Raw genomic sequence first — 27096 nt, 5'->3', positions numbered from 1 at the left:
TTCATTATTAGCATGCATTCTCCACGCCCCCCAGTGTAATCAAAGGAAAACCACTGTTAGCATTGGTGAAGCTGAAATGAACATTTTTTTCTTTTAGTTATGATGACCATATTGCTAAGACAGAGCAAGACAGAGAAACAAGAGAGAGGTATTTAGGAGAGCAAAACTAAAGGGGCAGCCCTCCCATAGCCTGATGGGACAAAACATGCTCAGTGGCTGCATAATTATATTTTGGGGAAGGGGAATGGAATAGCATATCCTGAAAGAAGTTGTGTCTGGTTGACTGAGACGCTGGAGAGAAGCACTCCACATGGCACCATTTTGTTGTCCCAGTTGTGGTGTTATATTTAAAAATCCATGGTGCCGCTTTGTGGACCCTATCTAAGCTTTTGCAAACTAGAATACTCACAGCTATGAATATCTGTTATTTCATTATGTTGCTTGTGCACTAGACTGCAAAGAATCGCAGGATTCCTATGATTCTTTATTAACACTTGATTCCACTGATATCATTACCCATTTCATGAATCTGGGTGGGGTTTTAAGCAAAAACCATGGGAACTATATTTCCTGTGCTTCCTGGTGACCACAAAACACTTGGGCTCATTGCAAACGTTTCCATTGTGAGCATTCTCCACTGTCATTAGGTAAATTTTGGAATGGAAAGTGGGTGGGGGCTTGTGGTGGAAGCTTCTGATGTCATAATAAGGTTTATATTTTGTTTTCAAATGGCAAATACGTATCATTTGTACAAACCTTCATTTGTACAATAGAGTCCTTCCTTCTAGTGAAAAGGGTCATCTGTTTAGCTTTGCTGGTTGGAAAGTTGGCTTTGACCTTAACATGTTACACATAGACCTGCAAATTTATGCCGTGACACCAATTCCAGAAAGCCAGGAAGTGCTGCAAAGAGAAGGCATTCCAGATAACATCAAAAGTTTTTATAAAGTGAATCACATCTGGCGATTCCGATATGATAGGCCATTCCACAAAGGGACCAAAGACAAGGACAATGAATTCAAGGTAAGATGTTTCCTCAATTCTGATTGATTTTAATTGGTTGGGCATGCTCAGGTTGTTTTTACTTCCTACCGCCTTTCTGGAATGAAGCGTTGGCCCCGATTCTCATGGTGCTACATAGGCCATTTAATTCATACTCTGCCCATGTACTTCCAGAGTACATACCACAGATATGATGCTAAACAAGTATCAGAGAGATTGGTTTGTACTGTGCAGCAATTGTCACCAGATAATTAATCCTGCTGTTCTGGAAGGCAGTGAGGCCTGGAGATTTATGTCTAATTGACATAGCTGCAAAAGAGAGAATAACCTATTTAGAAACTCTGGAAAAGTTTCAAAATATTTGGCAGGGATTCCTTGAGCTATTTCAAGTTTATCAAAACCGTTAGTTTATTGGAAAATGTGCAACAATTGATTTCATCTTTGTATAGCTGGGGTTTCATTTGTTTTATTTCCTCCTTCTGCTCTTTCCTCTTTTTCTTTCTTTTCATTTTGGTCTGTGGATTTCTGGTTGTTATTATTATCCAATTTTCCCTGAAATTTGATGTTCCATTTGGCGGGGATGGGTTGGCTATTAGGAGAAAAGCAGTGGTGGAGGGACGAGGATGACTCGTAGGTTGATTGTGGATGAAAGAAAAAATTTATAGTTGTGGGCTTTTCTGAAATTAATGTTTATGGACATCTTGCATGTGGCTTTTAAAAACCCCAACAGCTGCCTTTTGAAATGCCCCCTATGTATGTGTGTATGTGTTCAAATTCAAAGCCTCCTTGGTATACAGAACTCCCCCCCCCTGCATTGTATCCGGTGTGAGATTTTTCACTCATAAATATAAACTTCCCATTATATTTTTGGGTTTGCATCAATTACTGATGAGAATCCAAGGATAACTTTCTATAAACTGCTTTGAGGGTTCTTTTTTGTTTACTGTTTACAGTCAAACAATATATAAAATTTTATGAAATAAATGCAGACCAGATAACATTGGCTGAATACTTTCTCTTCCTACATACTTCTGGGGGGAAAAAACCTATTATCAATTTATTTATCAATTATCAATTACCTATTATCAATTACCTCTGTCCTTGCATTGCCTATTATCAATGACCTGTTATCAATGACCTATTATTATTATTATTAAAATTACCTATTATCAATTTATTCTGGGGGGAAAGACCTACAGTATTATCAATTTGTTTTTGCATTTATATTCTAACTTTTCTCCAAGGAGCTTGAGGTGGTGTATATGGCTGCCCACTTCAGGGGTGGAGGGTTCTGCTGGCTGTTTCTGGCAGGGGAACCACCCGTGGTCTCTTCTGCCCACCACTTGGGCCGACACTTTGGAGTGCCCCTTGTTGGCGGGGCTCCTCTGCTGGCAGCAGAGACCAGCAGATTTAGGTCCAGGCTGGGTAGCATGGCATCTGTGCTCCACCCACACCCACTCAAGAATAGCGGGTAAGGAATTTGGGCTGCTGTGTAATTAACGTTCCTTTGTTTCAGAGTTTGTGGGTGGAGAGAACCACACTGATCTTGGTGCAGAGCTTGCCTGGGATTTCACGTTGGTTTGAAGTGGAGAAACGTGAAGTAGTGAGTATGGATTGAATTTACCCTCGTCATTTTGGGTACTGACCATAGTGATAGATGTATCAGTCTGTAGCCCCTCCATGCAAATTTTGTACGTGTTAATTCTGTCCGGTTTCTATATTCATCTGTGAATTATTTATTATTTAAAAAACAAGTTACTTTCATTGGTATTGATGATCTCCTTCTACCGGTCCACAATAGAAAGTGTCCTTTCATACTGTATAACAGTGTGACACGCTGGTTTGACAGCCACGGTCAGGAAGTCCCTATGGAGGGTGGTGAATACAACACATGACATCATGGGCTGTCCTCTGAGTTTGCTAAATGACATTGTGGGAGACCGCTGCCTCAGGAGAGTGAGGAAAATTCTTAGGGATGACTCACACCCTGGCCAGCACTTTTTAATCTCCTACCTTTGGGCAGGAGATACAGAAGTATAGTCAGCTGCACCAACAGGTTAAAGAACAGTTTTTATCCGTGGCTGTTAGGCTGCTGAATGGGAAAAAATAGTGGTGTAATTGACTTCTGACAAGCACACAGAGCAGGAACAAGACTGAATGTATGGGGGGGGGGCTCATTTAATTTCACTGCACACAGGTGGTGTAGTGACAATAAAGGTTTATTATTATTATTATTCCTCATAGCATAAGTGTTTAGATGCGTATTTATATCAGTGCAAATGCATTTTATTTAAAAGAAAATATCTGTTAAGCACATTTGTGAGCAAAGAACTATGTGACAAAAATTCAAAGAGGAAAATCTGAAGAACAATTGCTGTATTTTTTCACACCCCCATGTATATGACGCCCCCTATTTTGGGGGACTCAAATTTAAGAAAATGGGGGGGGGGGAGGGAAGCCTCAGAGTTGTTGAGCTTTTTGAGGGGGGGGATTGCACAGGGTTGTTGAGCTTTTTGGGAGGGGGTTTCCAAAAATCGCTCACCTGCACATTCGCTTCTCTGTCCCCTTGCCGGCAGAAGCTGCAAATCGCCCACCCAGTTGCCCAACATCAGCCAATCAATACCAGCCTTTGATGCAGCATCCAATACCACACCCAATAGTCACTGACAGCCATGGCAGCAACCAACCAAATGTCCACCTTATGCACTATCCATGTATAAGACAACCCCTGCTTTTTAGCATAATTTTTAAAGAAAAAAACCAAGTCTTACACACAGAAAAGTACAATACTTTCCAGTCTGTGTATCAGTCCACTCAGTGCAAATTAGATCGGTTTATTTGCTGGCCAAATAAAATTATCCCTCCTACCTAGTTGACCATCCTCCTCTGGCACTGTTGTAAATTAAATGAGTTAGATAATAACAAATAGCAAATGAAATGGTATGGTATGGTATTTGGGGTTGGGGAGTGAACGAACTCAGTGCAGAAATTATTTCTTTTCTTCCATTTATATTCCACCCCTCTTCACCCATCAAACCCAAAATGACATAAATGTGGTCCCCAGAAGGTCTCCCATGTAGGCACTGATCAGATCTGCTTAATTTAAGCAAAATGGTGGTCATATCTGCCTTGGGTACACAATGCTCTGGGACCATATCCTGGGAACTGCTAAAACTGGATAGAAGCTCATCCCATGAAAGAGACAGAGAGAGGGAGAAATAAAGAGATTGTTATATAATTATTTCTGAATGTGAATAAACATTAACCAAGTGCATTTAACAGAAATGTAAATATAGAAATCTTATAGCTATAGTCATTGCGCATAAAGATTTAGTTCTAAACCACTACAACAAATACATGGCATGTATAGTTATGATATCTCTTCCATGCTGCTTTTAGCTGAGGTGCAGGGCTAAATAAATAGCACTAGATAGTAGCTTTAACACCTCTTGTAATTTTGGTCACAGATTTCACCCGACACTCTACATATCCTCAAGCTTTCCAGAACATCACTGGGAAGTGGGGTGGTGCTTAATTTCTCTTCAGTCAGAATAGCACATCAGAGATGAAGTTGTCAAAGCTGTCGGCAGTTGCAAAGGAGCTGCTAAGTCTGTGTCAAATAAGCAAATGCATTGCTGTTGATGGTTTTCAGGTGGAAATGAGCCCCTTGGAGAATGCTATTGAAGTGCTGGAAAATAAAAACCAACAGCTGAGGACACTGATCAGTCAGTGTCAGACTCGACAGATGCAGAACATCAACCCCCTCACAATGTGTTTGAATGGGGTCATTGATGCAGCGGTGAACGGTGGAGTCACCAGGTACCAAGAGGTACGTCCTTCTTACCTAAAGTGCTGGGGGTTAAGGTGTATTCTTATTTAAAACCCCTCTGCTCCACCTTACTTAGCTATATAATAATATTTAACTTAATCCTATCTGTCACACTAATTGGGACTGTTTAGAAATCTGATTGACTATGTAGGCTGAGATAGCATTTATCACCATTTTATCCAGCCCTTCTTCCCAGATACAATCCCAGTACTTGGGGACTGTATCTAGATCAGGGGTCAGCAACCTTTTTCACCTGTGGGCTGGTCCATCATCCCTTAGACCATGTGGCGAGACAGACTATATTTTGGGGGGGGGGGATTGAATGAATTCCTATGCCCCACAAATAAGCCAGAGATGCATTTTATATTTTTTTTGGGGGGGGGGGGAATTGAATGAATTCCTATGCCCCACAAATAACCCAGAGATGCATTTTAAATAAAAGCATACATTCTACTTATGTAAAAACACCAGGCAGCCCCCACAAATAACCCAGAGATGCATTTTAAAGAAAAGGACACATTCTACTCATGTAAAAACATGCTGATTTCCAGACCGTCCGTGGGCTGGATTGAGAAGGTGATTGGGCCGTATCCGGCCCACGGGCTTTAGGTTGCCTACCCCTGATCTAGATAAACAGTCATACTCAGAGAAGTCCTATTGAAATAAATAGATACATCAAGACCATTAAATTCAATGTGCCTGCTCTAAGAAAAACTCAGTTGGATGCATCCCATATGACACTTACCAGCAATTTATTAAAACCACAAAACCTTGTGCCATAATAAATGTGTTCAACTTTAAAGTGCTGCAGGACCCTTCCTTGGTTTTGCAGACATGCTGATTAACACGGAATGGAAATTGACACATTTTATTAAAGCAATGTTCATCAGAGAACCTGGGTTTAAGGTGACAGGCAGCTGCTTATGCACCGTTAGATGTAGAAGTGAGTGAGTAACAGCACGGTAACAATAATACCTTGCAAACATGTATTACCGTTGAAATGAACTGACCGTGAACCTGCATTGCTCTTTTGAGCTGAAATGTAATTTAAGGAGATGGCAGGCTGCTGTCAGGAGGACTGGGTTTGGATGGAAACTCTTGTAAACACGATGTACTTTGAACTAACATGTAGACCCTGTGCTACAATTATATTCTGCTCAGGCATTCTTTGTGAAGGAATATATCTTGAACCACCCAGAGGATGGAGAGAAGATCGCATGCTTGAGGGAACTTATGCTTGAGCAGGTAAAGGGGAACCCAAGCAAGCCATGTGCTGTCTGTTGAAATTGACATGAACCCAGGAAAAAGCACAACAAGGCAACATTCTGCTTTTCAGAGGGCTCTGGGATTTGTAGAACTGATGTTCAGATGGCAATGCTAAGGGCGAGTGAGCAAGCTAAGTGTTGTTAACATCATCCCTCTGATCTTTTAAAACTGCTATTTCTCTTGTTTTCGGCAGAGCAGCCTAAACTGAAGAGTGGGTGACAGGCAGAACTTTGCCACGTGACTGTCTGCATATATTTTAATAATATGCTGCTTGAAATGTACTGTAGGAAGGATTCCATCTGGCTTAAAACAGGGAATGAAGGGGATCAGAAACAAGGGTGGTTTTTAAAAAATCTTAACGATTACTTTGCGGTATTAATTCTGAGTCTCCTTAAAACTGGAGATGAATTATGCAGTCTAGCAGCTATGTCTTTTGCAGTTCACTGCCCTTTAAATGTCCATATTTCTAGCGGGATTTAATTTCTTGGAACAGCCGTATGCCGTATGCTTACAGCTGGCTCCAGCAGCCCACAAGGATTGCTCTTGGCGTAGTGGCAAAGATCTATGTATGCAGAACTATGTTATTCCGTATCCAACAGCGTGCTGGTTTGGGCATAAGCCATAGTTTCTTGTGATGGGAGCAAGTCACAGTGACTTCCTCCAGCATAGTCATGAGAAGGAAATAGGAGTTTTTGCTTCTCTTTTTGATTAACTACAGTTTGGGATTTTATCTGAATCCAGCAGTGAGTTATGAAGCTGGCTTGTTTCAAGAAACCATAGTTAAAATTGGTCATAGTTTATGGTGGTTAATAAAACTATACTTCATTAAAAAATGGAAGCAAAATCTTCCAATTTCTTCATAGCTATAAGGATGGAGGAATGAGGAGGAAGAGCTCACTGTGGTTCACCGAAGTCACCATAAATAATGGTCACCTTACATAATATCATGGCATCTGGACTTCCTTAGCTTCATAGTTGCCTGAATAGTTGACAGTACCAATTATGGAGTTTGGAGGGGGGAAAATATTTGATCCCCTTGCTAAATTTGCCCATTTGCCTTCTGACGAAGAAATAACCAGTCCATAATTTTAATGGTAGGTTTATTGTAGCTGCGAGAGACAGAATAACAACAGGAAAACCCCCAGAAACCCAGAAAACTGATGTCAGAGATTGGTGTGCATTATAATGAGTGAAATAAGTATTTGATCCCTTTGCCAAAGATGACTTAGTACTTGGTGGCAAAACCCTTGTTGCCAAATACAGTGGTCAGATGTTTCTTATAGCTGGCCAGCAGGTTTGCACACACCTCAGGAGGAATTTTGTCCCACTCCTCTTTGCAGATCCTCTCCAAGTCAGTAAGATTTCAAGGCTGATGTGTAGCTACTTGAACCTTCAGCTCCCTCCACAGATTTTTGATGGGATTAAGGTCTGGAGACTGACTAGGCCACTCCAGGACCTTAATGTGCTTCTTCTTGAGCCACTCCTTTGTTGCCTTGGCCGTGTGTTTTGGGTCATTGTCATGCTGGAATACCCATCCTCGACCCATTTTCAATGCCCTGGCTGAGGGAAGGAGGTGCTCACCCAAGATTTGACGGTGCTGTACATGATTAGAAATTGCTGTCATAACAAAGATACATATGAAGACAAATACTAATAATCATTCTCCCTTTGTTGTGTGAAGGCCCAGATTCTGGAATTTGGCTTAGCTGTGCATGAGAAGTTTGTCCCTCAAGATATGAGACCTTTACATAAAAAACTAGTGGATCAGTTCTTTGTGATGAAATCAAGTTTGGGAATACAGGTATGTGCAATTCATGATGAAAGGCCCTTAGGTTGTACATAGTATATTTATTAAGCAACAGACAGTGACATCTTCTGGTTGTAGGCCTATATTACATCACTGTAATTTATACCTTCCTGTTTCAAAGAAAAATGCATACCGTGGAGGGGGGGCATTAAAAAAGAAAAATCTAATTTCCTTAGTTTATAGTTTATATATTCTTTTTTTTTTTTACAAGATACTTGCCATATATAAAAGTTGTCTTCAAAACAACAAAGTATGCCCTTAAAAAATTTATCCTGGTCCCTAATATTTCAAATTTAAATGTATACTTAGGAATTTGCTGCATGCATCCAGGCCAGTCCAGTTCACTTTCCGAACGGAAGCCCCCGCATCTCTAGAAATTCAATCCCAGTTTCTATGAGTCCAGATGGTGTCAGAGTGATTCCCAGACGCAGGTAAGTGGAAAAAGTGGAGTTCCGTGTTTCCAATATTTGTACATGTTTATACAGGTGGACAAATGCTCACCAAAGTTGGAGAATCTTGAAATAGAAAATAATAATAATAACAACAGCTGCCAAGGGAGGTTATAGTGATTCCTTCATTTAAAGGTATTCATAAAAATAAAGTTGGGCAGGCATTTGTAATGGAGGGCAGAAAGCTTGAAGTAACGGAGAAACTGTTTTAGGGCACAAATTGGATAATCCCATTAGTCTTACAGTTTTGCAACACTCTAGGGCAACACTCATTATCCCTAGCTGGCAGGACCAGTGGTCAGGGGTGATGGCAGCTGTAGTCTAAAAACAGCTGGAGACCCGAGTTTGGGAAACCCTGCTCTACAATACGGATGGAGAACCTGAAGACCTCCCAAGTCCTCTTGGAGTCCACCAGGCTCAGGCAGGATTGCCAGTGGCTAGGGATTATGGGAACTGTAGTCCAGAGAAGAGAGACAGCGGAAGAAGATTGGAAAAAATTTAAGGACTATCTTAGGAAACATTGCAAAACTAATGAATGTTAGAATGACGTTGGTTTAGAAATTATGTGGTTTCCAGCTGTAATGGTTAAGTAAAAAGAAAAGAAAGGTTAAAAACTAAATGAAAAATAAGGGAGAGGATTTGCTGAATTAATAATTAGAAATTGGAATACAGAAAGGGGAGGTATGAGGAAGTCGGGGAAGTAAGTTACAAGAAAATAAGGGATTGAAATTATACTTGTTTTTGTTTGTGTTTGTTTGTATTGTTGTTTTGTTTTGTTTTTATATAATTTTTGAAACTTTAATAAATATCTATTTTAAAAAAAAATGGGAACTGTAGTCCAACAACACCTGGAGGCCTGTAGGTTCCCTCCTTTCTCTACTGTAGGATGAGCTGCTGTTATTGACCCACAACATTCTCATGGTCAGTTGTGGTTTTTGGTGTTTTTAAAAAACCATCCTAAAGAATATGTGGATCCGCATTAAAGTCCAATACCAACATGTGGAAAAGCAGTCTTGAGTGCTGACACATTGGCTGAGTACACACCGTACGTTTAAAGCACATGGCTTCCCTCAAAGTATCATGCAAGTTGCAGTTCACCCCTCATAGAGCTGCAATTCCTAGCACCTTTAACAAACTACAGTTTCCAGGATATATATTTTTTGGGGGGGAGGTCGTATGGCTTAGTTGTATGATGTGTGTGTGTGCGTGTGTGCGCGCGCTATATGACAAACTGATAAAGGATCAGAGTGGATGAAAACTTGTTTTCTTCTTTGTAACAGCCCCTTAAGTTACCCAGCTGTCAACAGATACTCTTCCTCATCACTGTCCTCTCAAGCCTCTGCAGAGGTCAGCAATATAACTGGACAGTCTGAAAGCTCCGATGAAGTTTTCAACATGCAGGTACAAAATGTTCCCTTTGTCTACAACTGGATTAGTTTATATCTTTCTGAGGACTTTTCTAGTTTTGGGAGGTTGGGGGTACTATTTTGAAGGGGTACGGAGGGAAAGAGCAGATGCTGAGGATGCTACAAGATTTATTTCATTATTTTTATTTGCACTTCTAGCACATCCAATTTAATCAGCTCAGGATTAGAAATAAAGCTTGAAACTACCAATCCCCGTTGCAATATAAATATTGATTTATGGATTTAAAATACCCTTTTTATTTTATAATCCTGACAAACAAAGACTAATCATTCAGTAAGTGCTGGGGGGGGGAAGCTCTAGCTTTGCCTTTGGCAAATCTCCAGAGAAAAGCTGTTCTTCACTTAATGGTGAAGCCCACAAGGTTCAGTCTCCAACTACCCTTTGTCATGCAGACTCCATATTCAAGAAGAGGATCTTAAATATATTAGTATCAAGGTTTGGTCTTACTGTACTCGCTTCATTGTGGGATGCGGGTGGCGCTGTGGGTTAAACCACAGAGCCTAGGGCTTGCTAATCAGAAGGTTGCAGTTCGAATCCCTGCAACAGGGTGAGCTCCCATTGCTCAGTCCCTGATCCTGCCAACCTAACAGTTCGAAAGCACGTCAAAGTGCAAGTAGATAAATCAGTACTACTCCAGCGGGAAGGTAAATGGCTTAAGAAGTGGCTTAGTCATGCTGGCCACATGACCCGGAAGCTGTACGCTGGCTCCCTTGGCCAATAAAGCGAGATGAGCGCCGCAACCCCAGAGTCGCTCACGACTGGACCTAATGGTCAGGGGTCCCTTTACCTTTACTCTCTTCATTGGGAGTGGGGTGATAAGCCATGTTAATCCATGACAACAAACTGCAGAGCCATTTAAAATATTGTCACACATAGTTCCAGGTCTCTTTGGAGATTATTTGCCCTCATATGTCTTCTGAATGTCAGGTAGATGTTTATCGCTTTGACATCTGATGGGAGGGCGTTCCACAGGGCGGGCGCCACTACCGAGAAGGCCCTCTGCCTGGTTCCCTGTAACTTGGCCTCTCACAGTGAGGGAACCGCCAGAAGGCCCTCGGAGCTGGACCTCAGTGTCCGGGCAGAACGATGGGGGAGGAGACGCTCCTTCAGATATACTGGACCGAGGCCGTTTAGGGCTTTAAAGGTCAGCACCAACACTTTGAATTGTGCTCGGAAACGTACTGGGAGCCAATGTAGGTCTTTTAAGACCGGTGTTATATGGTCTCGGCGGCCGCTCCCAGTCACCAGTCTAGCTGCCGCATTCTGGATTAGTTGTAGTTTCCGGGTCACCTTCAAAGGTAGCCCCACGTAGAGCGCATTGCAGTAGTCCAAGCGGGAGATAACCAGAGCATGTACCACTCTGGCGAGACAGTCTGCAGGCAGATAGGGTCTCAGCCTACGTACCAGATGGAGCTGGTACACAGCTGCCCTGGATACAGATTTGACCTGTGCCTCCATGGACAGCTGTGAGTCCAAAATGACTCCCAGGCTGCGCACCTGGTCCTTCAGGGGCACAGTTACCCCATTCAGGACCAGGGAATCCTCCACACCTGCCCGCCTCCTGTCCCCCAAAAACAGTACTTCTGTCTTGTCAGGATTCAACCTCAATCTGTTAGCTGCCATCCATCCTCCAACCGCTTCCAGACATCACTTGTACTCAACCTGTGTACAGTATTTGGTAAATAAATTTAAATATTTAACTAGGCCACGAGTCTCCAGTGAACCTCCAAAGGAAACTAAAGCCGGGTAAGGGCTGTACCCCTTGGAGAAGTGGAATGGGCATAAGAAAACAAAGGGATCATAGAGTTGGGAAGGATCCCAAGGGTCATCAGTTTAGCAACCAGAAATAATTTTCTATGGATAACATTCAAAAACACATTTTTTCATTTTTAGTATTTTATTATGGACCAATTTGCTAGTTTTATTTAGGGTGGCAAGTGCAAGATGAGAATATTTTTTCAGTAAATAAAATATTCTTTAAAGGTTGAGTACATTTGTTAATGTTTCTGATTGTTTGCTGCCTTTCCATGTTCCTTCCTATCACACAAAAAAGGCTCACTGTTAATCCTGACACACAAAGTTACTAGGTTTACTGTATGGTTTGTAAAGGCAATAAACGGTACAAAAAGATGAGGTTATGGTTTTGGGGTGAGAAGTGAATTTCAGCTGCAACCAAGTACATTTGGGTACATCCCTTTGAAACCTTCTCAGTAAACATGCACAGGATTGCACCATCAGTCACCAGCTTAACACCCAATCATATATTTGCTGCAATTTATCATTTGTTAAATAAGTCAAGCCTTGGATCCTGTATGTTGAACCTCTCCATAATCTACCATACCATGAATCAGATCATGTTGTTGTTCACCTGTTTATCATCATGTCACATGATGAGGACATTGAGATATTGTGACTCTTGTATTTCCAGCCAAGTCCATCTACCTCAAGCCTGAGTTCCACTCATTCAGCTTCACCTAATGTGACCAGCTCTGCTCCATCCAGTGCCAGAGGTTAGTGCTTCATTACCTAAAGTTCCTTCAGGAAGCTTTCTGGGCACTACTAAATGATTTTAATGCAACCCATTTCTCGATCACACCATTTGCAGTTCTGCAGTGCGAGGCAAGACACTGTAGAGTCTCTGTCCATTGTGGCCTCACCAGAATAATACACCAAACTGAAGGTCAGGAGAACTGTACTGATTCTGCAGGTTTCTCTTTTGTTCCAGGCTCGCCTCTGTTGTCTGACAAGCTTAAACATTCCAGAGAAAATTCTTGTTTGTCTCCAAGGGAGAGGCCTTGTAGTGCCATTTACCCAAATCCTGCTGAGTCTTCACAGGTAGGCATTGCTAAGGGTGACTTTGACAGGGCAGACGCCCCTCATGTGAGCTTCTGTGGGGCAGAAATGATATTGACCTACCTACCGAATTCAAACAGGTTACTTTTTGTGCATGTAAAAGATACAGTAGATCTTCTGAGCATTGTTGATCTTCCTCATCAGATGATAATGCTTAGATGTTTACTTTTAGGGTAAGTAATAATTCAGCTCCTAAATTTCTTAGCTTGATTCATTATGGCAGTTTCTTGAAGAATAGCAGAGAAGTGTTGTGAATGAAGAAAACCCAGGATTTTTGTTTTTGTTTTCTCCTTTAGTGTCACTGTTTTATCATTTAAAGCAGCGCAGACTCCTTTACATAGGAAGTTCTTGTAACATGAGGTCAAAGTACCTACCGTTTTCCATTTACATAATGCGATTTATAATCGACAGCCATTCTTTTTAACGATCACATTTACCCTTGGCATATTTCTTGAAAACCTCTGTAGACCATTCCATCACCACACCATGCTATTAACAATGTAGTTCTCATGCTAAGACTTGGGGAAACCTTGGAGCAGGTTTCCTATGATTTGTGGAGTTTTGGCTCTGTTGGTAGAACATTATTGCAGTTTCAAAGGATCTTCAGAAACGAACGTCCCTTGGGTCTTTGTAATTCATTTTCTCCGATAGGAAGCTCTTGCTCTGTCGTTCTATAATGTGATCTCCTCTAGTCTTGTTATGACTCGCTGGTTGCCATTGTAGCTGACATTTACTCAGCGACAGCAAACATTATTTTTGAATCAGCCTAAACTTTTCTATCATCCGCTGGAGCAGCCAGGGCAGGAAATGGGCCCCTGGAGGAATGTTCTTGTGTTAAAGTGGCTTTTGGTGCATGCCACAAAGAAAGAACTGTACCATTTTTGCTCCCAGCCTGCAAACCCTTGCTTTGCCAAGTGGAATGAGGCCTCTATTCCGCGATGCATCCGAGATTCACCAAAGGAGCCTGAGGAGCACATATGCCCAGTATCTGCTCACCCAGAGGCTTACCTGACAGGGAAGTCTCACAATCTGTCAACAACCTGTGTAGCCCCCGACAGGGTAAGTAGAAAAACCCCCCCACCTATTTCTCATGCAAACATTATGCAGATAACGACTCAAGCAGTTCCTTTTCTCTGTCACCTCTTTAAACTAAATCAAAGAGGAGAAGGACATTTTCTTGTGGTGGCCCTGTGCTATAGAACATCACCATAGAAGGGACTTCTGGGCTATCGCTAGAGACATGGATATGGGGTGGGAGAAATGGCCTACTGCTTTGTCACAGTTCACCAAGTCATTGCTGGAGGCAATAGCAGTTCCCCTGTAGCCTCACATTCAGAATTGGGTCCACCTACCCACATAAGAAGGGATGCGGGTGGCGCTGTGGGTTAAACCACAGAGCCTAGGACTTGCCAATCAGAAGGTCGGCGGTTCGAATCCCCACGACGGGGTGAGCTCCTGTTGCTCGGTCCCTGCTCCTGCCAACCTAGCAGTTCGAAAGCACCTCAAAGTGCAAGTAGATAAATAGGTACCGCTCCGACGGGAAGGTAATCGGTGTTTCAGTGCGCTGCTCTGGTTCACCAGAAGCAGCTTAGTCATGCTGGCCACATGACCCGGAAGCTGTATGCCGGCTCCCTTGGCCAATAAAGCGAGATGAGCGCCGCAACCCCAGAGTCGGCCACGACTGGACCTGGACTGGTCAGGGGTCTCTTTACCTTTTTTACCCACATAAAAGAAAGCACTGGATATTGAGATCCAAGTGGTCATTTGCCTCAGGAGAATGAAAACAACAGACTTGGAAGTTTCAGTAATTCATTTCAGACCATAGAAACCTCACTAAGAGCACTTGACAGCGGTGACCAGACTTGGGCGACAAGTCTATCATTCTAGCTTTCTTCATGCTCAGGGTGGCTGACCAGGAATCTGCCCATTTGTATGGTTCCTTTCCACGCTGCTTGCCTTTTGCTGTACTTCCCTATGTCACAACACCAGGACAAAATCATTATTTGGTAACAACGTGCCTCGTTTTTGTAAGGGGTGAATTTAGTAAATATGGGACGCGATGGTGGTACAACATGGGCTATAGTCAAACTATTTCCATATTTTACCGCCGCCACTCAGATTTGCCCATTTTTAACAAATTCACAGGCTGGCCTGTTAGACCGAGTTGCTGACACATTTGGCTGGTCAGAAAGGCGGTCTGATCGTTTCCTGTTCTGAGAATATGGCTGTTGGCTGCGCTGTCATGACCTGTCATGCTTATTCTCCATCTTCTAATTGACGTGTCTGCATGTCGATGTTTCTAGTGATAAAGCTTTGCATACCCTTACTGTCTGCTCCAGCTTCATTGTAGTTGCCACACTTTCCCCCCTTTTCTTTCTTCGCAAGTACCCCACAGTTCCCTGTTCTCGTTAATGTATTGTTTGCCTTGGGTATCTGGCAGTTCTTGTCTTATGAGTTTGCTTCCGCTAATCTATAAGTGACTTTGGTTCCTTGACTGGTCCCTGTATACTCTCCCACAGAAAAGATCCGAAGCTCGTGCAAATGTTGCATTTGCTAACCTTGATTTTGACCCATTTGCTTAACCAGTATTTAGGCTCTTGCATTGGAAATTGGAAATTACTGGTAGTTTAGCAGTCACATCCAATGACCTTATGGGTGCTTTCTTCCTTTTCACTAGCTCTTTCAGGACCTACTAATGTTATATAAACATCTAAATCTACTTTATAATCTTCAATTTAAGTGCATACCTTCACTCAGACTTCATTTGTACATCTTTGCCTCACTTCTTGTATATAATCAGTAATTGCCCCTGGAGGGAGATGTGGGAACTGCCTTGGGATTTTTTGTATAGGTACCATTGACTAAATGATGTTACTTTATATTCTAGAATAAACTCTGTTTTGTTGCCTTCACAAACTTGGTCTAAATGGTTTATCTGATGACTGTATCTGTATTACTATCAAACTATCATTTTCAAAGGAGATTGTAAAATTCATCCAGTTGACTTTTGCTAACTAGTTCTTAATGACATATAGTAATTATTATATAATATATTATTTACTAACTGTCCTTAAGAAAATCCCAGTATCATTGGGTGGTTAGAAAAATGGTGTTTTACACATGAGTCAAGTGTGGTTGTATGAATGGGATTTGCCCAGATTATATCAGATATATATTTTATTAAGTAGAGGCAGGACCCTCCCCCCCCCCAAATCAGGAAGCTCTTTTCATATTTTTTTAAGATCTCAAGAGTTTCTGCAGTTGAATTTGAATGTTATCTGAAGCATTTTAGCTTCCACTGGTTTAAAAAAAGCAAGCCTCGGGAATGCCTTATTTTTTCACTGTTCAATTCATAGCCCTTCTGCAGATTAATTATCCCTCGTTTTTCAATACAGAAAGAGCTGACTGACCTTTGTTTTTGTACATGGTATTTAAATTAAATTACTCTGTTTTTTGTCTTATAGCTGTCCTCTTAGGACTCATAGTTAAAGAAAATCCATATCAATCATGCTTTAGTCTGGGGTTTTTTTTAAAAGATAATTTATTCCCAAATTTAATTTTATATTTGCAAACATATAAAGGTTTAATAAAAAAACATCTAAAGGTTTAATAAAAATGCTGTCATAAAAATGTTGTGATTTTTTTAGAGAATTTTGTTCAATCACATTGGAGATGGTGCTTTGCCCCGAAGCGATCCTAATTTGTCTGGTCCTGAGAAAGGTAAGCATTTTAATTATTTTGACGTTCATATCTTACCTTTCTGTAAAATATCTGTGGTGGCTCTCATAAGAAAAAAAGTAAAGCAATGTACAATAATAAAAAGTTGTCAAGCAGAAATAATATACAATGTAGTGTTATAATGTAATATAATATATATAATGGGTGACACCCCATTTAGTCATCTTCATAGGAGACCCATTGAAATAAAGGACTTACTGTAACCTAGTCATGATTATAAGCTAATGGATTGATTTTTATTGATTTAGTAAGCATGATTTATTCAGATACTACCTAATAGATATATACACAGTTGTAATCAATTTTGCATTCAGTACTATACATATTGCAGTTAAATACCACAGTGGTGTTCAGTAAGTTGAAATAGTGAGTCTAAATAAATGTAAAACAATGGCTTCCTCAGTAGATTCAGGCAGAAGAGAGGCCTAAACCCCTGTCCTTGAAAGATAACCCTTAACCTGGAGGCTACAGAAACTAGTTAAGTAAATTCACTCGAGGGGCCTGAATCGAGAATTTGTAGCCAACTTTGAAAAACTGGCTTATATGTAGTTTAACTTTTGACAGCTTAGAAGACCAATGCTGATTTTTGTCATCTTTATCCAGCTGTAAACAGCACTCCCAGCAGCTGGAGCCTGGACAGCGGGAAGGAAGCCAGGAACATGTCAGAGAGTGCAAAGCTTATGTCTCCTCCTGTGCCCCCACGCCCCACGCAAACTGGTATGTGGATACATCACAACTGTTCTTATTGTTGCAGGAATTTATGTATAGGTTGGGGGGGTTGACCCTCCAGCAGATATCATGTACATGCAGCCCGCTACCAAAATCAGCACAATCGTTTTTGTGACTTTTGTGAGTTTTCCCCACACAACACTTCATCACAGTTTCTTCCTATCTATTCAAAGGGCCTTTGCTGCACAATACCAAATGTAACAATTCACTGATTAATGTATCTATATACTGGCTGACTGGGAAAACTTCAGAAATTCATATAGACATGTGAGCTCAGCAGCCCCTCTGCCTGAGTGATAATCCCTGGCATCCTGACACCTGAGTGCCAGACAGGTAGCCATTCCAGAAATAACAAACCCAGATGAAGACAAAAGGGTGTGATTAACTTGGCTGGGAAACAGGGAAATGTAAATATCTTTTTTGTTACACTTGATGGGTGTTTGGTGGAGGGCAAGGAGAACCATGGGGCAGGGTCCAGGATGCTCAGATTACTGCCACCAGACCTCCCCTTTCATGATGTAACCATGATGTATGTGTGATGTATTTGGGGGGGTGTAACATGGGGATTAGCAGCTAATAAAAGTTTGGGGGTTCCTTTGTTTGGGGTTCCATCTTGTTCCACCTTGTTGCAGGTGGGAGTCCTGTTGTGACAGTCTTCAACAAAGACCAAGCCTACTGGCTGCTGTTTTGCTCTGGTATTCCTGGCTGGTGTCCTTGGTTTTTGTCCAAGGGAGCCCTCATATTTCTCTGTTAACATTACCTAGTACCAGGCAAGGGAATGGTCTGCCACAGGCTGAATTCAGCTCAGGTTTCATCTGAGAAACCAGGATGAGTAGGTCCAGGAGTTGCATGGCTAGGAGACGCGCCATGAGAAGAGCTCATGATAGCCAGCAGCCAAATGTTCCCAGCCCAGTAGAGCAATAGATGGCTTGAAGAGGGACAAGGCAAGCAGACTGGGAACAGGTTATTTTTCAAGGACCTGGAAGGGACTAGGAAGGTGGGAAACAGGCACAGGGATGTTGCCAGAGGGCCTGCAGGCTAGTTTTTTGTTTTTGCAATGGGTCCCATATTTCTTGCCGCTGCCTGCTCTTTTTCAACTACCTGTTTGTCCACACACACACACACAATTGTGTTGCTTATGTTGTGTTGCTATTGGAGATAGCCTGGTGCCTCCAGCCTGGAGAGATATTTTATGAGTCCTCAGTGCAACTGGAGAGGGGGAAATAAGAGGAAGTGTTTTCCTCCATTCTTCGAGGGCTTTTGCAGATAAAAGAAGCCCCTGGGTTGAAAAGTTCTATCAGTGCTCTCTGTCTGGAGCTGCAAAGGCGAAAAGCAAGAACTGTGGGGTGGTGACTTTTATGGTAATGGAGGCAGGGGGCAAGATCCTTTCCTTGTGGAGTTGCTTCCTTGGGGGTCTGAGGACAAAGCCTAGGTTTGTTTTTAAAGGAAAGTAAATGATGAACGTGGACTATAATGACTGGCCATCATAATGTTATTATCAAGCAACACTTACACATAAATAGATACATACTATATAATTCTGTCAGTAAGGTAAAAGCTGCTACAAAAAGGAAAAAATAGCACGAAATGAGGAAAATAGGGGAGTAAAAAACACCACCCCCACAAACACTCTCATAATTCACCAAATTTTTATCTTAGTGTCCATGCGCGTGTGTAAGCTTTGATATAATGTCCATTTTAAGCTTCATTATTATTCTCATTACAATAGAATTCTCAAATCTGTTAAATTCTCCCTTTTTTTTTTAGCAGCATCACCTCGACACCTAACCTCAGTTTCCCCTTCTCCTGCTGGAAGATCACCAATGAAGGTAGTGGCTAAATGGAATTTGAACTATTTTGTGTTTCTTCCTGTTTACAATACGATGCTTTTCTTTTCTCCTTGTAATATTGACACATATTCTGACATGCATATTGCCTTCAGAATCTTAATGTTTTGAGGGTAACTCATATCATAAAAGCTTAGCCCTTGAAACCAGCACATTCATGTTTCCTTTTTATTAAAACAGCTTAGAGAGGTTAGGTTATGAGGCAATAAATAAATAAAATAAGCATATACTTTATTTTTTGATATGACAGCGCCTGTATCTGTAGCAGCAAGTTGGTCCTATGCTTTCAGATGACAGCGGCCTTAAGCTGGAGTGAACACAGAACAACTCATGTGTTTTTATTTTATACCCAATGCCTACAAAAACTGTTACTTCTCTTGAAAGATTTATGCAGTGGCAATTGTTATACAGAATTGCTTCTCCTATCTTGTATTGCCACTGCCTGTTTCTGAGATCTGAAAAGTCAAAAGGTTTAATTCTGGGAAGCAGATTCAGCATTAACAGTCTACAGATTTGTTGTGAAAGTACTCATATCTGGCATTAGAGGGCACAGTGCTACCATTAATTCTAGAGGCTTTTATAGCATTGCTAGCGAATGGGCATGTACTGTAGTGATAAACAAGAGCTCTGCTCAGCTTCTGGTTTTGAAGGTGCAAAATGAGAAAACTGCCCTGCGTTTCTGGTAGGGGCATAATTTCAGTGTGCCATATCACATGGAACCCAGAACTTGTTGCGAAGGAACATTTATCCATAATTTAGCATGTTTTCTTCAGAGAAATACTTTCCTCCTCTACCTCCTCTTTTTTTTTTGATTGGTGGCGGTGGTGGGGGACTAATTCCTTTTCTTTTTACCCAGGGTTCAATACAATCGTTTACTCCATCTCCTGTGGACTACCATTCCTCGGGACTCATTTCCAACTCCCCAGTCTTGTCTGGAAGTTACAGCAGTGGCATCTCCTCCCTCAGTCGGTGTAGCACGTCTGAGACGTCCGGCTTTGAAACTCAAGTCATGGAGCACCCAGTACCTATTTCTAACTGCAACATGTCCGAAGAGCCCGTGAGAAAAGAGAGCAAGACTCCGCCACCTTATAGCGTTTATGAGCGGACACTGAGGCGCCCTGTCCCGCTACCTCACAGCCTTTCCATCCCCATCCCTACAGATCCACCAGCTCTGCCACCCAAACCCCTGCTGGTCCGACCAAACAATCTGGAAAACAGTAGCAAGAGAACTGAACAGGTCCCTCGGCCCAGGCCTCTTCCGCGGAAAGTGTCTCAGTTATAACTTTTTAAAGAGAGGGTCATTTTTTTTTGTAATGACTTAAGTGGAAAAAAACCCCACACACATCTAACATAGGCACTTTAATATTTTTCAGAAATATTCTTTCCAATTGTTTTCTTTTTTTAACTGCTTAATATTATGTTGCGTATTTTTGGCAGATGAAAAGTACTAACCTAGAATGCCAGATAATTGCAAGAAACAGGATTGAAATGATTTTGTTAATATTAGGTACAGCAGATATGGATGCATACCAATTTGAATATGAAGCTCATTTCCCCCCCAAAATACTTTAAGTGAAACTATAATTCCCCTCCACAACTTCCTTTAGCGTAATTCCCTGTACTTCTTAGAGCATGCGGAATAATATGATTTAAACTTAATATATAAAACCAAGGCATGTTCCTGTAACAAGATAGTTTCATTTCTACTTTTTGTGAACATTTTGGAGACTGTTCCCTTACCACTTTTGAACCTGTTTATTAATACATGTACATGAACAAAAGTGATTATGGGTCAAGTGCTTATAACTGCATTGGAAAATCACGAGGATATTGTTGTTGCTGAGTTCATGAAACAAAACACCTTGTTTGGGGTTACTTACTTTCTTTTGGCACATTTTGTAAAGCATATGTATATACATTTTCATACTTTTTTAAAAAATGACATTTTCAGCACTTTGGCAGTGATCTGTCAACATGGCCTACAGTTTCCAGTTTACTTCATAATTCCATATAGCTGCTGATAAAAAAAAATTCCCATGGACAGCTGGTTGTAGAATTTTCACCTGCACATTAAAAATTGTGTGTTTTCAGAGGAGGGAACTAACCTTTGAGGTGTTCTAGTATCTCAGATGACTGTGTCCTTTTCATTGTGATCTGAAATGGCCAGCGCTGTAAGATTAGTAAATGCAAAGAATGGAAAACAACTGGGTAGAAATAAGTGTTCCTGAAAAATAATTGCAGGGGGCATTAACTGTGGGTGAAACATCAGAAATATAAATCAGGCTTTAATAGTGATTTTTTTAAAAAAAAAATTATTTCTTTCTCCCAATCAGCCATCTTGCCCATTTGGCAGCCTTTAAGCCTCCAGACTGCACTTCACTGTACAACAGAAAGCTTAGGAAATATCTGGGTAAAGGCGGGTACCTTTCCCTATAAGTCCCCAAACCCTTGCTCAGTTCCTGACAACCAGCTGTGTGTAGACTCCTCCATAGCTCATGTTCATTCCAGACAGGGCAGCTTCTCATGCCACAATCTGTCCTCTTGTAGAGAGAGGACAAAATTGGTGACATGCCACGTTGTTTGAAAAGGCATTCAAAATGCACAGAGGTGGGAGACTCGACATTTCCCTGCTTCTGTGTATTTTATATATGAAAAAGGAAGCAGCCGCAAGCGATTGCAAACGTGTGCCATTTAAAATCATCGCGGTATCTCTACCCAAGTGCAACTTGCGAAATTGCCTTTGGAAATCTGTCCTGACAAGTAAAGGACGCTGCTCAGAGTGGAGACACTTTGCGCAAGGTCTGCATTCCCCCAAAAGCACGGCACATTCCAGTCTCCCCAAAGCTGGGCCGCCTTTCCGTTCTGTTGCTGTACATTCCACTCCCAAAACATGAGGGAGCCTCAGGAGGGTGAGGAACTGTGGTCTGAAAAAAGGAAAATGGACCCCTCAGTGAGTAAAACAGAAACACTTGTCTGCAAATAGACATTCCGGATCGCAGCCCAAGTCCCTGCAGAACATTCTGTGTTGAAGTGCCCTTACTCTTGCCGGATGACGTTCTAGGTGGCATTTCACTCGAAAGCTCCTGTAGATCCGTTCGAAATTTCGTACTCAGTTCTAGGACCACAGATTAAATCACCTTGAATAAGCAATTTTTCTATCTCTTCTCCACTCCCCATCCCATTTTATGTACTGTTTGCAACATCTGTTTGACAACCGATACGTATGATCTGTATTTTTCAATCATACCGTTAAAAAGTTATCTCCCTGTTTTGTTGGGAAGTGTGTGTGTGTGTGTGTGTTGATTTAACAGTTTGCTTTGTTGATAGCTTAACTCTGCAACATGGTGACCACTTTTTATATTCCCTCAACGAAACCTTCAGCAGGTATATGCTGTTAATGGTAGCTATAGAGGTTTTCTATAATAAATGTTCGAGTATTTTTGTACATAACTGGTTAATTTTAATAAGGAGTACAACTATGTGAAAAAGAAAAACCAGACAGTTGTGTATGCAGTAAGATTGTTATAATTATGCCAAATACTTTATGTAAGGGTGGGGCACGGGGAAAAATATTTGTACATATGTGCTTTTAACAATAATTCTGCCATATTGACTCTACAACTTTGAATGTCAGAAAAATATATTAATATATGTTGAAATATCTATGTTTAGCAAAAGTGTTTATAACTGGAAAAGGAGCATATGGATTTTAGCTTTGTACGTTGCTGATTTTGAAGTCCTGAGATTTCTTGAACTAGCTCTCGCTTATCATAACATTTTCATGTCTGCATAACCAGAATTTTGAAGCTGTAAGCTTACATATTTATGCTGGTTTTTTTTTTTCAAAAAAAGGAAAAGGTATTGTAATTTAAATAAAGTGTCACAAACTGGATAACAGACCTACTTTTATCCCTCTCCCATCTTATACATAGAGCTGAATCAGTGTGTTGCCTGGTCCTTCAGCATAGTCTGAATCAGTGTTATTTGCTCCTCAAGTCCGTTTTTAAAACATATTTGGCAGTAAGCAAAATTTTTACTCATGTGCACGTATTACTGACGTCTGCTTGACAGCAAAACTTTTAATGTAGCTTCTGTTTACAGATGGTTATACTGGTTTCTGAAGAACCGTAAATACACAATAAAATTGATTGATCTTTATTGTACAATTTGTTTTCTGCTGAGTGCTGAGTTTGTAAATTAGTTTGCCATGGAATTAAAGTTTCAGATCCTGTATTCGATCTAACTTCATTTTTGGTTTTAAAGGAGAGAGAAAAATGAACCAATCTCTTTGCTGATCATGTCTCCTTTGTCAGCCCTGCCCCTGCCGACTCAACTCTATAATAGCTTTCACACATTTGCCGGGAGCTTTTAAAGAATATAATTTGATTGGCCATTAAATGCATAGTTGCTCTAGGGAACAAAAGATCTATATCCTAGCAGGTGTGTCTATTGTGGGCAGATCATACTTTTCTATCCATCTCATCATCGTATTTCATCGCTAGACTGCAGGCCACAGCATATCCTGCCATAGCATGTCTTTTTTAATAGCAGGGAGGCATGTGGCAAAAATGTCAGTATGAAAAGCAGGGGTGTTGTGGTGGGTTTCCGGTAGCAAAGGGCAGGAACTCATCATGACAGCTCTCGCAGCCAGGTTCTCAAGGACAGCCCTGAAGCACCAGCAGCTTTTTGGATTTCACAGGGGAGACCGACCAGTTGTGTCTCTGATTAGTCGCATGGCATGACTGCAAGAATCCTCTGCATAGTTAAATGGATAAGCTCCATTGAACTCAGTGGTGCTTTTACTACATAGGTTAATTTTGCAAAACACATGGAGCCTTAACTATTAATTTCCATCTGTGTTTGCAGCCGTCTGCAATGCAGCCTTTAGCTTTATTTACTTTTTCTCTTTTTTTAATGTGAACACTCTTGCAAAAGAAGCATTTTCATTTAAACTCCTAACACGAAGTATAGTCCCCATCAAGAAAAGAATGATTCAGCTTCCACTAATTATTTTTTTCCAAATCTCTGACTTCCTCTGTGCTAATATGTCACGAACAACAGTAATACTTGAAAGACTTGTTATTGTCAAATTCAGTTGCCAGAGCAAGGGGAAGATCTATCAATTATCCTTCTCTTTCAGCAGATAGTAGCACTCCTGCTCTGTGATTCATGTACTCTGTTCTTCTTGCACAACACCACTGATAAAAAGTACCGTATTTTTTGCTCCACAACACTCACTTTTTTCCTCCTAGAAAGTAAGGGGAAATGTCTGTGCGTGTTATGGAGCGAATGCCTACGGGTGGCGGGGGGATCTGCTGCAGTTGTGAGCAGAGGATCCATGGTTCCCCTTCCTTCCCTCCTCCGTGGCTCGCTTTGCTCGCTTTGAAACAGCAAAACGGGAGAAGAGCCACTGAGTGGGGAGAAGAGAAGGGCAGAGAGCCTGGTTACAAAGCACAGATCCACATGGATCCTCAGGATTTTTGCATTGGGTCACCCCAAATTCACCATCAGATCACATAGCATGTCCATGGCTACAGCTTGCACCAAAAAAATCATGCACCCACTGTTCCCTGGGGCCGCAGTGGTGCAAAAACGTGGTTACAAAGCATGGATCCACATGGATCCTCAGGATTTTTGGATTGGGATACCCGAAACTCACCGTCAGATCACGTTTGTGGCCACAGCATGAACCACAAAAATCATACATCCACTGTTTCATTTAGAATATTTTATTCTTGTTTTCCTCCTCTAAAAACTATGTGCGTGTTATGGTCGAGTGCGTTTTCTAGAGCGAAAAATACGGTATATAGATAGTGCTCTTGCTAATGCTGGTGAGAAGTGACAGAATTCTTCTCGTATCATTTTTGTACCTTTTTTGACATTTTTGTTAGATTTTTAAGAAATGACTATACAGTAAACAACACCTATGTTTAACCAAGTGTCTAAAATCTGGCGAATGCTGTCACAACACATAGGACTCAGCTACACAGGTCAATTACAGTACAGTATAACATTAAAGTGTGTTATAAAATTTACACCAGGGGATGCTGTCCATGGAAATATGCATTAATAGCTATATAATTTTTTTCTTAGTGTTCTTTAAATCTGTGTAGATCCAACCCTAATGAGTGTTGCACATCAAACATAAGTTTACAGTTTCACGTATAAAGGGGCTAAAGGTGATCCTTTTTTAAAAACAACAACAACCAACAACTAGAAATATTAAGGGCAGCCTGCTCCTAATTTCCCTAACTTCTTCAATTCACTACAGACCAAGCATTTTATAGTTAACAGCTTTTTAGGTGGCAAAGAAGTGTTTGTACATACTGAGTTTAGTTGTTTTTTTAAAGAACAAATTAAAGCTTTTGTTTCTGGGAAACACTGCAGTCTCTTGCAGAATTATGTGTGCGGGAGGACTTTAAAATCCCTGATCCCTTGTGAGCATCTTGTCATTTTGTAAATTTTGCTTAGTTTTACCACCTCCTCTGGTTTTCCCTTATTTAGTTCCTCACAGACTGTTTTCCTCTTCACCTGTGGGACACACACACACACAAACACAAACACACACACACACACACACAAAAGGCAGAAAGGAGAGCACCTTTCATTAACCAAAGAAATGAACAAACCAACTACAGAAGCACTGCTCATATACGTCCACCAGCAGTGGTGCAGCTAGGTAATTTCGAACTCTGGGCTTAATGGTCTTGATGGGGGCTCTAGATGGTCACAGAATCATTGAACTGTAGTGTTGGAAAGGGACCTGAGGATCATCTAGTCCAACCCCCTAACGATGCAGTTGCCCCATATGGGGATCAACCTTAAAACCTTGGCATTATCAGCCCCACGCTCTAACCCACTGAGCTATCCAGGCATGCTGTTACTTCAGATGGAAGCACAGGCCCCCACTGAGAACATCAGGCAATTAAAAAATAATCCTCAAAATGTCAAAGCCACACCCCTTTTTATACTGCCTTGAATTTACAGAGGCATGTGTGTCAATCTCCTGTCCTCTGGCCATCAGCTCTTGGATGTAGCTTTACTACTGTGTTAGGACCAGCTGAGCAGTGCAAAGCCCCCAAGCCAAAAGAGCCAGTGACTGATTGGGCAGCTGGAAGGTAAAGTCTTACCTCCTTCTGTTGTTATGAAGGAGCTGCTACAACAGATGCTGGGGGCATCAAAAACAGCCCTGTGGGGTAACACAGACCTATCAGAATCAATGCATTGGTTCTGAGGATGTTCAGAGCAGCAACAGGAAGTGTTTCCTACTCTGAGGAGCTTATTCGTGTGTTTGGTTTAGTTTGGCGACCTTGCTAGACAGAGAAAGAGAAAACAAGCAAGCAAGAGCAATCCTCTTTCTGTAATAAATTCCTATTTTTTTAAAACTTCGTCATTTTGCTTAAAAAAAGAAAGAAATGGGAATTTGGGAGGAATTTGGAAGTGTTGCAATAAACTCTTTAGCAACCATTTCACTCATTAAAAGTTGCACCAGCTGTTTGGTTGGGCATGGCCAATAAGGCAGATTTGAGCCATGGACCGTTCCTGAGTATTATTTCCAGAAAAGGTATGTGGAAAAGGGGAGTCAGCTTGAATGGAGGAAAACGCTGTCACTGCTGTTTTGACCTTGCTCTAAAATGAAAAGTTTGGCTGCTGTGACATTGAAGATATCCTAAGTTTTCACCTCATTAGGTATAACTGACATCACTTGGATTCTTGTTTGTATAGCTGCGACAACAGACATGCACTGAAAGTCTATGAAGCAAGCTATTATTCAGACTTTTGGGGGTTTTTTTAAGTGTGTTTTAAAATGTATTGTGTATGCAACACCACCCTCAGATTGAAAGGCTTGTATTTGAATGGTGTGCTGTGTATTCCTTGCACATGCAGCTTTGCAAACTATCTGGTGACTTTCAAGCATTTTTAGAGACTATCCATGGAATGTATTCGAATATTTAGGCTTTCATTTCATTTCATATTGTTAAATGTCAGCAACAATAATTAAATACCAGCCGGTTTGTCTTTCAGTATGCTAACTGCTGTAACATCTGGAATAGTCAAATAATGAGTTGTTGTTTTTTAAAAAAGAAAAACAAATTAGAAGATAAATAACCGTAACTGTTAATGACTTCTGTGATACAGTTCGTGAAC

The 27096-nt window shown here is 41.2% G+C and overlaps 1 protein-coding gene across 8 annotated transcripts in view; it reads left to right on the top strand.

The window, feature by feature from the left end:
- The window catches only part of DOCK4 (dedicator of cytokinesis 4), a 248839-nt gene extending 225725 nt beyond the window's left edge, over positions 1 to 23114 (top strand). For 2 of the 8 annotated variants that reach the window (XM_083698879.1, XM_083698877.1), the window contains 14 exons: positions 857 to 1023; positions 2519 to 2605; positions 4655 to 4831; positions 5993 to 6076; positions 7779 to 7898; positions 8214 to 8335; positions 9634 to 9754; positions 12210 to 12291; positions 12507 to 12616; positions 13526 to 13693; positions 16282 to 16354; positions 16976 to 17089; positions 18872 to 18930; positions 19805 to 23114. In XM_083698879.1, coding sequence (XP_083555005.1) covers positions 857 to 1023; positions 2519 to 2605; positions 4655 to 4831; positions 5993 to 6076; positions 7779 to 7898; positions 8214 to 8335; positions 9634 to 9754; positions 12210 to 12291; positions 12507 to 12616; positions 13526 to 13693; positions 16282 to 16354; positions 16976 to 17089; positions 18872 to 18930; positions 19805 to 20230 — 1910 coding nt within the window. In that variant the 3' untranslated portion in view covers positions 20231 to 23114. Of the gene's footprint in view, positions 1 to 856; positions 1024 to 2518; positions 2606 to 4654; positions 4832 to 5992; positions 6077 to 7778; positions 7899 to 8213; positions 8336 to 9633; positions 9755 to 12209; positions 12292 to 12506; positions 12617 to 13525; positions 13694 to 16281; positions 16355 to 16975; positions 17090 to 18868; positions 18931 to 19804 lie in introns of all 8 variants that reach the window. The other 6 variants (XM_083698878.1, XM_083698876.1, XM_083698882.1 and 3 more) reach the window with 3 other exon arrangements.
- Positions 23115 to 27096: the final 3982 nt, after the last annotated feature.

Source organism: Podarcis gaigeae (assembly GCF_964106915.1).
Source record: "Podarcis gaigeae genome assembly, chromosome: 10".
NCBI classification, from domain to species: Eukaryota; Metazoa; Chordata; class Lepidosauria; order Squamata; family Lacertidae; genus Podarcis; species Podarcis gaigeae.
Note: the sequence above shows the minus strand (reverse complement) of the source record. Positions and strands in the feature narration are given on the sequence as shown.